This window comes from Anser anser (genome assembly GCF_964211835.1).
Source record: "Anser anser genome assembly, chromosome: 1".
NCBI classification, from domain to species: Eukaryota; Metazoa; Chordata; class Aves; order Anseriformes; family Anatidae; genus Anser; species Anser anser.
The window spans coordinates 159,383,859-159,399,030 of NC_139720.1; the positions used below are offsets into that span (position 1 = coordinate 159,383,859).

The following is a 15,172-nucleotide window of genomic DNA, read 5'->3' on the forward strand; positions in this document are numbered from 1 at the left end:
TCCAGGTGTACGAACGTTCCTAGACTTCGTTGCAACTGCTGCACCTCCAGATCTATTGGCAGACTTAAGAAAAGGAGTATGAGAACTCTTTGCGAAAAGGCAAGCATAATCCTGATACTAGAACAGATGGACCTGGTCGATCAAGGATGAACAGCTGCATGGTTAGTATTTCTGAAACTCTCAGAGTAAGGTAATGCATTGACTTCCAGGCTAAAAACCAGGAGCACAAAGCCAACAGATGTTAATCCCAGTCTCAGTAACATCAAGATAGATCTCTCCTCAGTGAATGAGAGTAAAGCAGCTAACCACTGTTGTGACCGTGTTCAAATTGTCTGGGAGACTCATGCAGTGATAAATGCACCAGTTCTACAGGTTACAGCCATACTGCACGTGCTTTTCCTCAACAAGCAATGCATGAGCTCATGCTGCACATGCTTGCTATCACCAATACAAGGCAGTATTGCTGCCCTATGAAGCTGGCACTGCACACCAGCTGCACACCTTTCATGAACTCTGGCATAGTGAGGAGCTGTTGTTATTTCTCCAAATACCAGTGGACTTGTACATCAGGCCAAAAAGGGCACCCACAAACAGGAAATTCTTGGCAACCCAGGTGAGCAGAAGACTTCAAGAAGTCATGCTTCCATGCCTGGTCTTATTGCAATGGTAAGGACCATTTAATCTCAAGGAATGTTTCTTTCAAAGCAGTGTCTTCTCAGTTTGGGACTGTGAACCAGCACCGCTGTCTGATGGAAGCCGTAACAAAGACCAATTGTTACAACAACAGTCCTAAGGATGATTGATCGATCAGGTTTTCTGTTCTGGGCACAAAGCAAATCTTAACAGGTTTCCTTCTCACTGTTGGAAGCCAGTATTAAGAAAACACTGAGAAGGGACATGTATTTTAATTCCCATTCAGCTTTTATAGTTTTCTCCTTTCAGCATGGTAATGTTCTTTGCTGTAATCAAACAAAATCTTCACCAATAACAGTCCTTTAACATCCCCCTCCCCACGGCTCCCACCCTCTCCCCAAAAGGGCGGTGCATGGAGTCTCTGGCTGACAGACTATGCAGCCTTCACACTACTTTGGTAGCTCTGCTACAGCACCAAGCTCTCAGCATTTCCTTCTATCCCTCTTTCAGCACAGGAAAGGAGTAGAGAAGTATATTTTTATGCACCTTTGATTGTTCTGCTGTGCTTTATTAAAACCCTCTAGATTACTAGGCAAATAACTTTTTACCCATTTATTGCTTAGACTGTTTTGCTGAGACTCCTTTGCATGTACCTTTTGTAAAGGCGAGGCAGATTTTCCAAGCCCCTTACAGGCTATAGAAGACTTTGTTTATCACCAACAGAACTTAAGACGAGCAGTCCCTATGTTTTATGAATAAAGCATATCCCTTAAATTTCTCAAATGCTAGAAAGTTTTGTTTCTGCAATGCCTGCAAGACTACGCTTACATCCTCTTGGCTCCCCATGCTTCTTTTACAACATAAGCCAAAATGTAACCTAATTTAAATGTCCTATTAATCTGCAGACTTGTAGAAGTAGGTGAAATTTGCTATAGCTTCCTTATCCCCCAAAGGGATACAGGCCTACGAATCACTATATATTCCAGACTTTGAACTCTTTAATTCAGTACTGGAGATGCACATGAAGTGAAACTACATATATACACTGACGGAGCAGATTATTTTCATGATTTTCAGATTAACTGATTAACTCCATGTGGCTCCATTACACACCGTGTCACCCAACCATCCGTACTGAGTACCTCTGCATACACTTCTGTTTGCGGTTCCCACACGCTATTTCCCCAGGGGACCACTTACATGTCAGAGGCATGAGGTTTGTCTGTCAAGGCCAGTGGTGCTGCTCCAGTTTGGGGGAGAATTATACTGGTAGGTGAATGGTCTAGCCCAGATTCCAGGTTGTGTCCAGACGTGCTTTTCTGACAACCACTACGTGAAAGCAACCCAGAGAAACATCCAGTCAGTGTAAGGGTTACCTCCTGGTATACTGAGCTAGCTACACTGCCTGGAAACAGCCTTAAGACTAGATAGAAAGAGGTAGTCTTAATAGAAGATAGAATCACAGCCATCTTCAGTTGGAATCCAGGACAGTATCCATTCTCTAGGGCTGTGAATCCTTTTTAACCATTATTTTCCACTCTCATAAGGAAAAAACTTTTTTTTTTAATTCACAAAAGCCAATTTGAAGTAGTGACCTGCAAGACTCTCAGTATCCAAGAAAGTACAACTGATTCATGTCACAAGAAAAAAATCTTCACTTATTCATTAGCCCAGTTCAAAAATTTATTACTCTAAATTTTTACCCTCTTAAAAAAAATAAAAACACAAAGCCTTCACATGTAATACATCACCAGAGCAGGACTGGATACTTTTGAAAAGTCTAAATACTTTGGGCACATTCAATACCTATGTTAAGATGTGACATTAAGGAAGAATTAAGAATAGTCCACTGATCTGGCATACAAAGCTCTGAAGGCTTTTGTCACACCTCCCACCTCCCTGCACCAAAAACAAAAAGTAACAAAGAAAAATAGAGTTAGAGGTCACTTTTAATGAAACTAGGCTTACAACATACACCTCTACAGCATCGTGGAGATCCAGAGTTCCAAAACTGTTTCTCACCAAGCAGTCTGTCTCAGCGCTTTCTTGAAAGAAGTTTAAACCTCCCCAGCACGTAGACTTCTATTCCACTGATGATTTTTCTCCCCTCCCCTACTCTAGGGGAGACTTTTAACCTCCATCCATCTCAACCTTCTCTCATGTTTAGAAATGTTTTATTCACACAAATGGGGTATGAAAAAATGTATTTCTCCTCCAAATCACAAGGGAGTCCACATATAAGCATCTCTTTCAACTGACTGGGTGCTTTATTGGTTAAATTTTAATACAAACTTTAAAAAAAGGACAAAAATAACATTAACAGTAGACACTAACAAGTGAACATCTGTTGTCAAAGCCATCAATACAATCCTTAGACACAAGTTGCTGGGAAATAGAGGTAAAAAGAAACATCTTAACTCAAAATTCAGCTTCAAAGAGGAGCTGACTCAGGCCTGGTCAGACAAAGAACACGCTCACTTTTGTTTGCACCCATCTGCGTGGATAACCCCTGTTACAGATTGCTCATGCAGTCTCACTGAGCAGAACCTGCTTTCACTATCCTGCTGAAGCACCCTCTCGAACACTGACCAGTAGGATGTATTCATAGTTTGACCAGTTGATCTCACCTCGGATCACTGGGTTTTCTGCAGATGGAGATACGTGAGTTGGGAGAACAGGAAAGAACTACTTCTCTACTCCTCCAGACACACAGATATTAAAGCACACCAACAGAATTAGAGGGTTGGGCTTGTTTGTTTGTTTTTACTACCTCCAGTCCCAGTCTGCCACAGAGTCAGGAGTGTTTACAAGCTCACAGGCTGACTGTTGATAGTACTCCAAACGCCTCTGTTATGTTTGTTGCTCAGGACAACTCTAAAATTCTCTCTACATGTATTCTTGCAAGTATGTCAGTAAGCACATTTGAGCTTTCTAACACCTAGCTAGTTCCTAGAGCATAGTCACCTGCACAGAAATCCAGTCCAGCACTTTCAGAAACACTAGCAAGCTGTTTCTACAGGACCAGAGCTGTATTCTTACTAGAAGAAACTGAAAAATACAAGGAACATATAGATGGTGATACACAGAAGGTATGCTAAAAACCTTCAGACTGGAGCCAACTTAGGAACTCAATAGTTCAGAGAGGCAAAACTTGCTCATGGAAGTTAAGCACCCTGTGCAATATTATACTGCAGTAAGAACTTGCAGAATTTTTATGCGATGTTTTAAAGGGAGGCACTTCATAACACAGAGTGCTAAGAGGGACCATTTCCTGCCACAGACCTTAGGAACGTAACCATCACGCAATTTTGAGGAGTTTCCATGACTTGCATAGAAACAGCATTTTGACGAGACACACAGATACATACTTCACAGCTTGCTTTCATGCTTTATCTAAGAATACCGATGCACATGAAACATTTCAGAATCAGAGTAGTACCTTGCTTACTATCCTATGTTGTATCAGGAACTATTTAATGTAAAAGAAATATGCAGCTGCATCTCATATATACTAAATTTCACTGAAAACAATTTAGGCACCAATTACTGTTTCAATGAGCATGTTCTCACTGAAAAGCTTTTGCTAGATAAGAACTTGGGAGTTTTTACCTTGAGGTTGGTTATCCACCAATTAGCAGAGCTTATCATAGACACTGGCACTTATCTCTTTAACTATGCTTTTATCTTTTATTTTATACTTTAGTTCACACTTCGTATTTTAATAGTGAAACACTAGCTTATGGAAAGTTTTTAAGTGTTTTGTTTCAGTATTTTTACTGCACTAATAGAAGAAATCTGATAAGCCACCTAGTAGCACTGATTTCTAGAATTAACTGCAGACAATGGGATATTTGGAAAAAACCTCTTTTCGGGATGCAGCATTTTTAGTCTTTAGGAAAAAAATAGGAAGGCCTGTAGAGCTTTAGAGTTTACCGTGTAGATATTTTCTATTTCTAAGTATTTATAGCCTTTAAAATATTAAAGGGATACTTGGAAAACTGGAGTAAAGGTTGATTTCCCACAAAAAGTATGGGCCTTTGCCAACATACTGTGTATATGCGGGAATGGGAAGGAGAGGGGAATAGAAGAGATGCACATACCAAAACACAAGTAATCGGTGACTCAGTACTTCCTAAGTGCTCATATTTTACAGCTCTGCAGAGAGGACAGTAAAAAAAAACTAGAGAAGTGCCTAGAAAAGTACACTAAACAGGAACTAGCTAGACTTCTTCTATAGCAGGGAAGGGAACTGTAATAAACACACTTAAAAGATGTGGGTATCTGGAACCTTTTAAAGATTCTATAACATGCCACCCAAAGGATTTCTTATTGTTGCATGGTGTCTTATCCATTGTTAAAATCCAGACCATTTCTATCCAAACTGCTGACATGCCCCACAGCAGGACAGTTGTTCTAACATTCTTGTCAGTCACAGCAGCACAGAAGGCATAGAAAATACCAATTATTAAATAACACAAGTTATAGTAGCCTTCTGCTTTAACTGAGCTTTATAGTCCCTTTTTCTTTTCCCTGTCCATTCTTGTATTCATCTTCCCTCCCTTCAATGGCATCCTTGATCTCCTCCCATCTCCCAGGCAAGGCAGTATCACACATTTTTCCAGCAGGCCTGTGTATTTCTACTGTAAGTAGGACATGACCAGCCATCACTTATCTGCAGGTCGGGCTCCATGTAACACACCTCTCTTCAACCAAACTCAGGAGAGTAAAGACATACTTTAGTAACTTTACTTTCCAACATTACACCAGTAAGGGCTCAGACTATGCACTAGCTAGCACTGATCAGCTAAATGAGCTGGCAGCAGTCAAAGCCAGTCTGAACCCCAGATATGCACCGAACATGCATCTCCAAAACGAACATTTCTTCAGTTAAAATAGTCTCAGCTATCTCTGTTCACCAACCTCGTGCAAGAATCCATGCATTAAGATGGCTTTCGGTAAGAGCCATTAAGAACATAAACTATGGAGATGCCTTCCCTCAGCCTCAGTGGATCCCTAAACCTGATCTAATTTACAATGGTTGAAATAAATCAGTGGTATTTTTTTCCAGTAACGAACAGAAATGCTAACCTCCTCAAGTGAAAGGAAATATTTAAGGCTACCCAGATCACAGCTATTTGCTTTTATGGCTCTGTCTACACAGTTTGCTACATATTTATAGAACCTGATTCAGTTCCTAAAGAGCCTGAAGAAGTCGGCATGTGGCTGTAACCAAGCATTCTGTATTTGGATACTTACACTTAAATTACCCATGTGTCATGTCACCCTAGCAATTTAAGGATAATGAAAAAACACCCCACCCTGAGAAGCAGGTGAGCCTGAAAGGAGACTGATTTCACAGAACTGCTCACCCATTAAATTGTTTTGGGACGCTACAGAAAATGAGTTTTGTTTAACAGTAACAGTTAAACACTTTTTTTATTAGGAAGGTGGAAAATTTAGAATAACTGAGGGAAGATTCACTTTTACAACTCTTCGTTTCTACTCACCAGGCCAGTATTTGAGTTTCCTACAGCCAGTAGCATTCCTGGCTGGAGGATATTAACATCCTTGTATTAAATCCTGCTGAAAGAACATAACCCACACAATTTACCCAACATTTCACAGAATCACAGAATTGTCTAGGTTGGAAGAGACCTCCAAGATCACCCAGTCCAACCTCTGTCCTAACACTAACAAGTCCTTCACTAAACCGTATCACTAAGGGCTATATCTAAACGTCTTTTAAAGACCTCCAGGGATGGCGACTCAACCACTTCACTCAACCACTGGGCAGTCCATTCCAATGCCTAACAACCCTTTCAGTAAAGAAGTTCTTCCTAACATCCAACCTAAACCTCCCCTGGCGCAACTTTAGCCCATTCCCCCTCGTCCTGTCACCAGGCACGTGGGAGAATAGACCAACCCCTACCTCTCTACAGCCTCCTTTAAGGTACCTATAGAGAGCGATGAGGTCTCCCCTGAGCCTCCTCTTCTCCAGGCTAAACAACCCCAGCTCCCTCAGCTGCTCCTCGTAAGACTTGTTCTCCAGACCCCTCACCAGCTTCGTTGCCCTTCTCTGGACTCTCTCAAGCACCTCCATGTCCTTCTTGTAGCGAGGGGCCCAAAACTGAACACAGTACTCGAGGTGCGGCCTCACCAGAGCCGAGTACAGGGGCACAATCACTTCCCTAGCCCTGCTGGCCACACTGCTTCTTATACAAGCCAGGATGCTGTTGGCCTTCTTGGCCACCATTTTCTGTTTGTCCTCTGTGTCCCAAAGTACCTTCTAGAACCAGAAGCTTCAGAACTGGCAACATGAAATGATGCTAGGGTGGGAACTCATTTCCAGCCTCGGTGATGCCAGACCAACAATTCTCATGCATGTAAGCAGGTATCATTCTCTACTCTTCTGTTCACAACAACACCAACTGAATCAAGACAGATACTTGTTAAAACTGCTACACGTAAGTAGAAGACAAACTCAACAGATAATTCATCAGCAAGGTAAGAGAAGTACGTACTAAGTGGACTACAGAGAACCTCAGACACGATTAGTATTTTTCGGTACCTTCTTACCTAAACCTCATCCTAAATAAATTGATGAAGCAAGCCACTGACCAGAAATGAAGACTTTTTAGGAACACAAGCGCAGACTTCATAGCAAAGCTGTGATAAAGAACCAATACACGATGCAAGCCCACTGCTTTACGATCAGCTGCTTTATCTCCTCTATGAAATAACATTTATGTATTTTACATGGTGAATAATATTTGCATCCATTATTCTGAAGCTACCAAACCCAAACATTTATGAAGGAGAAAGCTGCAGGAATGAATTCTAGTAACAGGGGGTGGTGCAGAAACAAACCCTGATTTGAAGAAATCTTCGGGTCCTGAAGTGAGACTTGAAGACATCATTTACAAACTACAGGAAGAGATGTGATGTACTTCAAATAGAAGAATTAGTGAAAAACAGAACATCAAGTGCCATGTTAGGTTTCTCATGATAACGTCAGCTATGCAGAAAAGACAACTCCATGCTGCCACAGCAGGGGATGTCCCCCTCTATTTTTATGTTCATTTAATGACTATGAACTAGCTATTACTCAAAATGTCTGCTCCCGACAGTCATCTCACTAGTTCCTTTGATATTTGCAAGTCAACACAAGAAAGTCAGTTCTAAAGAACTGTTTTTTCTGTATCATCCAGTGACAAATCAGTGAAAAAGCCGCATAATTTCCCATCATGCTTTCAGATACTAGGAGTGTATAGAGAAAAAAGTTTTCTATGATTAACAGACAAGGTTTTCCTTATAAGGCTAACTGTGATTGTGCTAGAAACTCCAGGCAATTAATAGATCTTGGAATTTCTTACTTTTTTGCTCAGCAAGACAGACTAAGTTACAGTCTTCCTGCGTAATACACAATCATTTTATAAAATTCCTAAGAATTTCTGCAGGCTTATCTTCATTAGTGCCAAGCTTACATCAGCGTATAGGGCTCAAACTAATTCGTACCAGGAGATTACTTGAAAAAATGATTACCTGTACCAGCAGAAATGGGAGCTTCCCATCCACATGAGTGTTTCAAGACACAGCTGAACACATCTGCAGAAAATACCTATTTTGGTATTTCAAATGTTATTTCCTCAGGTTTTTTAAACTGGCACTTGTTTCATCTAACCACACCATTCCAGTCAAACTTTACAGAAAGAAGAGTGACAGGGCCCTCAACTTAGTTTATTAAAGCCAGCTGAACCTCATAGCAGCATGATTTCTTACACTACCACTGTTATTCAACTAGTTTAACTTCTTCACTGAAACTAACATACATTGAATAACAGTTACTTCTGTGGAGTTAAGCAATAAAAAAAGTGAGAAATGATTTACAGAACTTGATGTGACTTACTATATAGCCATCAGAAAACTACCGATCTGTTGGAATGAGTTGAAACCCAGAGTAGATTTAAGTTTTTCCTCAAAAAAAATAAAAATCACAGGATAAGCTTCTGGTAACATTTCACAATTAGTAAGACAAAGCTGTATTGAAAGCATGCACCTAACATTGTTATTACAGTTACAAAGGCATTGTTATAATTACCCCTTGACAAAGCATAGCTAACTAAGTCTTTAAAACACTATGTAAGTTATAAAATTATTCCTCACAGACTTGCAACATTTTTGTGCGCGCCTTTTTTTTTTAAGGCTGGGCAATTAAAGGATTAAATGAAGGGAACAGTAATAATTGCGACACAGTTGTTTTTTTACACAAAGGTATTAAAACCAGGTAGGTACTCTCCAACAAATCTAATGGACGATTTCAGACTCCATGGGTATAAAAACTGCTTCCGTAAGTGCTCCGTTTTAACAAGCTTTGTTGTCTAAGATGCATCTTCAAGAAGTTAAAAAAATGGGATGCTTAAATGGCAGTATAACCTTCACCACGTATTAAAACAGTTCCTGCATTTCAGCTTCTAAGAATGCTAACTTCAAATTCAAAAAAGGAGATAAACCTGTTAGTACTAAAAAATTACTGCAAAAAACTTATTGAACAGCAAGCAGGACATGAGACACTTGCCTTCTTCACCTGGTGACTTCACTGAGACAAGCTTCCTCTTTTCTGTAAATCTAACGAAAATTTTAAGCTTGGGAAAAAATGTTACGTGTAAGAAACCTATCCAAGGAATTTGGAGTAGGAGGAAGAGGGGCAGAAAGGGAGTAGCACGTAGTTAAAGACTAAGTTGGCTTGGCTACTTCAGAAATAAACTTCGAGATGCCAAATCCACCTCTATCTTCAACATTCTGCTAGACAATGAAGTAATATTCCATGCAGCACCACAATATACGTTGACTGACTCTGGAAAGCACTGCCTTGGAAATAACAACACATTGCATTTAATGTTGTTTTAATTTGAGGTAAGAACAGCAAGCAAGGGCAGCATTGACCCACATATCCTTTTTCTAAGGCACAGGTATTTTAAAAGGACTATATAGTTTGCATAATTTGGCAGCTTTAAGCAACGAATTTGATACTTGTCTGAATTTACAGCATTATTTCTCAGGAAGCCTGTCTTAGAAAAGAAAAACATTTATGTTTGAGCAAGAAATGCAGTTTACTAACATGTGGCCAATTCAAAAAAACTATGTGCCAAATGCTCCACTTACAGATTTTATACTTATGCTTCATAAGTAAGCCAGGTACCCAATCTTCCCCAACCAGCCTTATGTCTTCCTGAAGCAGTGGTATGGGTGAGCTCTTCAAATAGCTCTAGAGATGTTCTACTTTCATTGCTATACATCCTATCGTAAGCAAATTACTCCAAAGCCTGCGAACTGACTTCTTAGACTCACCACCACCGTGGATACTTCACAAGAAGTGGACGCCTAACTAGTATTAAAGATTCCATAGGTGAGGCTTGATTAAGGCCCTGCCTGTAGCCTCCTTTACTACACTTGAACTTGGCAAATTCCAGATGAAGAACAAAAATTAAAAGCCCATTGGAACATGCAGTTTCGATATAATAAAAAGCAGTACAGAAGAAAGCTGAAGAATCCTTCATGTAATTTGATTTTGAGAAACAAGCTTACAGCAAACAAGTAAAAATTTTCATCAGGATTTTTTGATGCTTACAACCCATTTCTTCCCAACAAATTAACGGAGAAGAAAATGTAAAATAGTATCCACCTCAGTTTAATAGAAAGCTCCTAACAGCCTTTTTTAAATAAAAAAAACAAAACTCACACTCAAGGACTTCAGCAAGTACTTATTATCAACAACAAATCCAATGCATACAAACAAGCCAGGTACAGAAAATGAAAGTCTAGTTACACAGAAAGTTACATAACGCTTTTTTCAAGAAGAAACTTAAGGTTTTAAGGTTTCCCGGATCAGTGAAGGAGGGAGAAATTCCTTAAAGCTATGAAGTGTTTCAGCCTCTATCCCCACCAACCTCAACAGGCCGGGACAAGTGCAATACCACAGAAACACACAGCATTGCAACTGATCCCAACCTGTGTAGAAAGGGGTACAATTTGTCCGCATTTACTGACTGACTTGTCACTGCCACAGTCAGTTTTGCATGGATTTGCACAGCAGAGTATCATACAGCTGGATGCAAACCTGCAAAACTAACCAGAGAACAGTGTTCAATTAAACAACAAATAAACTGCGAGACATGCTGAATGTGTAGTTCTACAGCTAGCAGTACTTTAAGTGCTTATAATGCAGTAGATTAGTGAACACTACCTGCACTATAAGCACTTTAGTGCTACACAAGCTGTTATTCACTAGACTGCTGTTAAAAGTAAGAAAGGCCACCAAATATCCCACAATCAGCAGAAATCATTCAGACTCCTTGATGTAGATTATAACAGGCCACCATCAGTTTTGCATAGATTTGCACAACTACATTCTTCTTGTAGTGCAACTATGCAAAACTAACAGAAGACTGCAAAGCAGAAAACTACTGGAACATCTACAGTCTTAACCTGAGTGACTGGATGAAAACATAACTTCTTATGCCAGAAGGAGCACTTAGGGCAGTAGATGCTAATCTACTTCACTATCTGCACTAGATGCACCTTAGTACAAAAAGCACTTGACACCACCACACTGTACCTTTCCAATCTCTGAAGTCCTGCAAGATCTCCCGAGGCAGTTGTCAACATAATGCTACAAGTGCCTTCACTGCAGTAGGTTCTACATATCACTACCTGCACTGTAAGCACTTTGACATTACTCTGACGCAACCAGCGCTTTTAGTAATTCAAGATACGTCGTCTACTTTGTACCTGCTGAAAGAAAGAACAAAGTGAGTATTTGATCAAATTTTGAATCACAGTTTTGACAACCAAGCTTTGAAACAAACATCCAGGATTTTTTTTTTTGTCTGCGCTGAAGACCTCCCTCAGAAAAAGCTGAACCACTGCATTACCCCATCCAGGACTCTCACACGGAATTACCACGAGAGCCAAAAATCAATGCCTATGACAGCAGAAGAGCCCAATTGTGAAAATGAGTCAACTACTTCTCCCATATGATTCTCATTCTCAGAACACCAACTTGTGGAGGTAAAAATAACTATTAGTTTTCAGAGACCAATCTGAAGTAGGAAGGGCATTCTCCTTAATAGAAAAGGAGAAGGCCAGCAAGTATTAAACAGATATAAACAAAGTTAATGCCCAATTTAGGTAATTAGACATTTAGAAGTTACACTCAACAGCTCATACCTCTTAAGCTCAGACTTCTTAAGCCCAGAAAGCATCCTGTCTACCACATGCCAGGTACTCCGCTATGTTTTCTACTTATTCACTTTGCTGGCAGAATATAGCATTTACTGCTACAGTCGCCTTGCCTCAGACTAGAATTCCTCCCACTGCATTTAGATTGGCCTACCCTGAACTGAAAAAGTTTCTAATGATGGCTCTATATGCAAATATGTAATAGCCACAACCAAGTTATGGCTGCTTACTACAGACTTGAGATACTACAAAGCAGGAGAGTGCTATATGCAAAATTTGAAAGCACATTTTTTCTTCAATATGGTGTACTACATCAATGTAAAGCCTGTCTTACCTGATACACGCAGCAAGCTTACTATCATAGTTTTAGCCTACAATAGAACTGTAACTTTTGCTCAACTTCAGAATGAGCTTTTCCCCAAAAAAATAAAGTCCCAGATATGGAATTCAAACATTTTGAAAGCTTCCTCACCATCCAGCTGCTTCAAAACGTGTGCTCGAAAGACTTGGATTATCCTCCTCTAAATGAGAGAAATTGTGGGCTGCTGAACCTGCCTCCAAACCCAAGGAAATGTTTGCAATTTAGTGCTCTTCACCAAAGTCTCAGGCTTTGACTCTGACGCACAGGCTCTCCCTCTACACTAAAAAAAATAGTAAAAACTAAATACTTACCATTTTCTGCAAGAAAAGCAACTTTCTCAACGAATCCTCTACCTCAACATCCCCAGCAGTCCTCGTTACCTCCCGCCGCACGTGTCCACGCTGCGAAACCACCGCCGAGCGCCTTGCTTTCTGCCTGCTGAGCAGAGAACAAAGTCACACACCGAGCTCCCCAACACCGCCGCCTCCCACCCGCGCTCCGCCCGCCACGAGGGCGCCAAACGCTCGGCTGTCCCCGGCGCACCTCAGAACCCCCCCCCGCCCCTCCCCACACCCCCAGACCCCCCCCCCCCAAAACCCTCCCCGAGCACCCCCACACCCCCCTCCCGTTGGGGGCTCCCCCGGGCTCAGACCGCTGCTGGAGGCCCGCTGAGGAGCGCGGGCAGGGCGCGGGGCGGCGTGGCCGTGCTCGGCGGGCCCCTTCCCGGCCGGGCCCGCCGCCCTGCCGCCGCAGCACGTGTTCGTGCCGAGAACACAGGGCCGGCGGCGCGCACCGAGGCCGCCAGGGGGCGCCGGCAGCGGCGGCGGCAGCGCGGAGGTCACAGCCCGGCTACAGCGCGACGCCCCCCCGGGCCCGCCGAGCCCCGCAGCCCCGCCGGAGGGGACGGGGATGGGGCCGGGCCCGCCCGGTGCCCCCCCCAGCGCCGCCCAGGCCGGGAGGGGGCCGCGGAGCGCCGGGGGGGAGCCGTCCCCGCGGGCCGCCGCTGCCCACACGCGGCTCGGGGCCTAGGAGGGAACAATCGGCCCCAGCACGCAGCCGCCGCCATGTCCCCCGCCTCCCTCCTCCCCCTCCCCAGCAACATGGCGCCGCCGAGGCCCCGCGCCTGCCGCCGCGCCGATTTCGTAACGAAGCCGCCGGCCCTCGCCCGGGCCCCGGCCCGCAGCCCCCCGCCGCCCTCCCACGCCCGCGAACCCCCCCCCCAAAGGCCGCCGCCGCCGCCCCGCGCGGCCCGGAGAGGGAGAGGGGGAGGAAGAGGAGGGCCCGCCGCCCCCGCCCCTCCGCGAACAAAAGCCCACGCGGAGGGGCCCGGGACGCGATCGCAGCCCGCGGCGCTGCCCCCTCCCCGGGGCCCCGCGCCCCCTCCCCCGGGGGGCGGCGGAGCACAAAGCCGGGAACTCCCCGAGAGCCCCCCCACCCCCCCCACCCCGCGGCACCACGGCCGCGCACACCCCTCCCTCTTCTCCTCCTCCATCGCCTCCTCCTCCTCCTCTTTTACCGCCGCCGCCGTTCCCCGAGCTGGGCGTGGGCGGCGAGCCGAGCCCCCGAGCCGCCGCGGCCTCTGCCCCATGTGCTGCTTTGTTCTGCTGCCGCCAGCTCCCCCCCGCGCCGAGCCGGGCACGCCGCAAACTTTCCCGGACGGGGCCTTCCTCCCCGCTCCCTCCCGCCCCACAAACCCCCCCAAAAAACCGCCCCCCGGGGGGCAGCGGCCCCCTCCCCGGCACCCCCCCCCCCCCCCCCCGCCCAGCTCCCACCCCCGGCCCCCAGCAGCTGCCATTGTGCTGCGCTCCGCTCCGCGCCGCCCGCCCCGGGAGACTCGGCCGCTCCCGGAGCCCGCCCGGCGGCTCGCCCCGGGCCCGGATCGCAGCGGCGAGGGGAAAGGGGAGAAAGATGGGGAAGGGCCGCGGGGGCGAGGGAGGGGGGCGCCGGGACTCACGGCGGCAGCGAGCGGCGCGCACGCTTTTCAAATCTCCCTCATTCCGGCCCCTCCCGCCCCGTCTGCGAGCTCGGGAGGCGCCGCCGCCGCGGCGGCCGCTGCCATGCGCCCTGCTCCCGCTCCCCCCTCGCCGCCCACCCACCCACACCCCCCTGCCGCCGCCGCTGCCGCCGCCCCCCGGCCGCCCCGAGCCGCCCGCGGCACCCCCCGCGCCGCCGCCCGCCCCCCGCACCGCCGGGCGGCTCACAACAGGTCTCCCGGCAGCGACACTCACCAGCGAGCGAGCGGCGGCGGCGGCCGCCACCATCTTCCCTCCTCCTCCTCCTCCTCCCTGCGGGGCGAGGCGAGGCAGCGCCGCCGCTACCCGGCGGGGCGGATGGGGGGCGGGGGGGAAGCGGCGCCAAGGCCGGTCCCGGTGCCGGTGCCGGTCCCGGCATCGGCGGCAGGGCTCGGGGACCATGTGGGTGAATGAAGGGCGGCGGCTCCCGCCTCAACGTAAATATCCACAAGCCCCGCTCCGCCCTCATTAGAATAGAAAACAAAGTGCTTCCGAGCGCCGCGCCGCCCAATCGCCGGCCGCAGCACCCCCCACCCCCAGCGCCAGCACGCCCCCGCCCCGCCGCGCTCCAGCCGCACGGCGGGCGGGCGGCACCACGGCCCGGCCCGGCCCGGCTCGGCTCGGCCCGGCCCGGCTTAGTACGGCCCGGCCCGGCCCAGCACGGCTCGGCACGGCTCGGCACAAACTTTGCCGCCCGCCGCCGCGGGGAGCGCGGTGCCCGGCGCCCCGCCATGCGCGGCTCCCGCTGCGGGATGGCGGCGCTGCGCGCATCCTGCCTGCGCAGGCGGTGGGGAAGGGGAAGGGGAGGGGAGCGGGAGGAAAGGAGGGAGGGGAAGGGTGCGGTGCGGTGCGGTGCGGGGGGTGCAGGCGGTGGGGAGGGGGCGTGGGGGTGTCCTCGCCGCCGCCGGGGGTGGGGGGGATACGGGGG

The 15,172-nt window shown here is 46.7% G+C and overlaps 1 protein-coding gene across 1 annotated transcript in view; it reads right to left on the reverse strand.

Annotated features, from left to right (window-relative positions):
* GPC5 (glypican 5) overlaps positions 1 to 14,775 on the reverse strand; it is a 778,624-nt gene extending 763,849 nt beyond the window's left edge. Inside the window, exons 1-2 of the mRNA XM_083837015.1 lie at positions 14,461 to 14,775; positions 1,834 to 12,670 (exon numbers count right to left, since the gene is read on the reverse strand). Coding sequence (XP_083693141.1) covers positions 1,834 to 1,846 — 13 coding nt within the window. The 5' untranslated portion in view covers positions 1,847 to 12,670; positions 14,461 to 14,775. The remainder of the gene's footprint in view (positions 1 to 1,833; positions 12,671 to 14,460) is intronic.
* Positions 14,776 to 15,172: the final 397 nt, after the last annotated feature.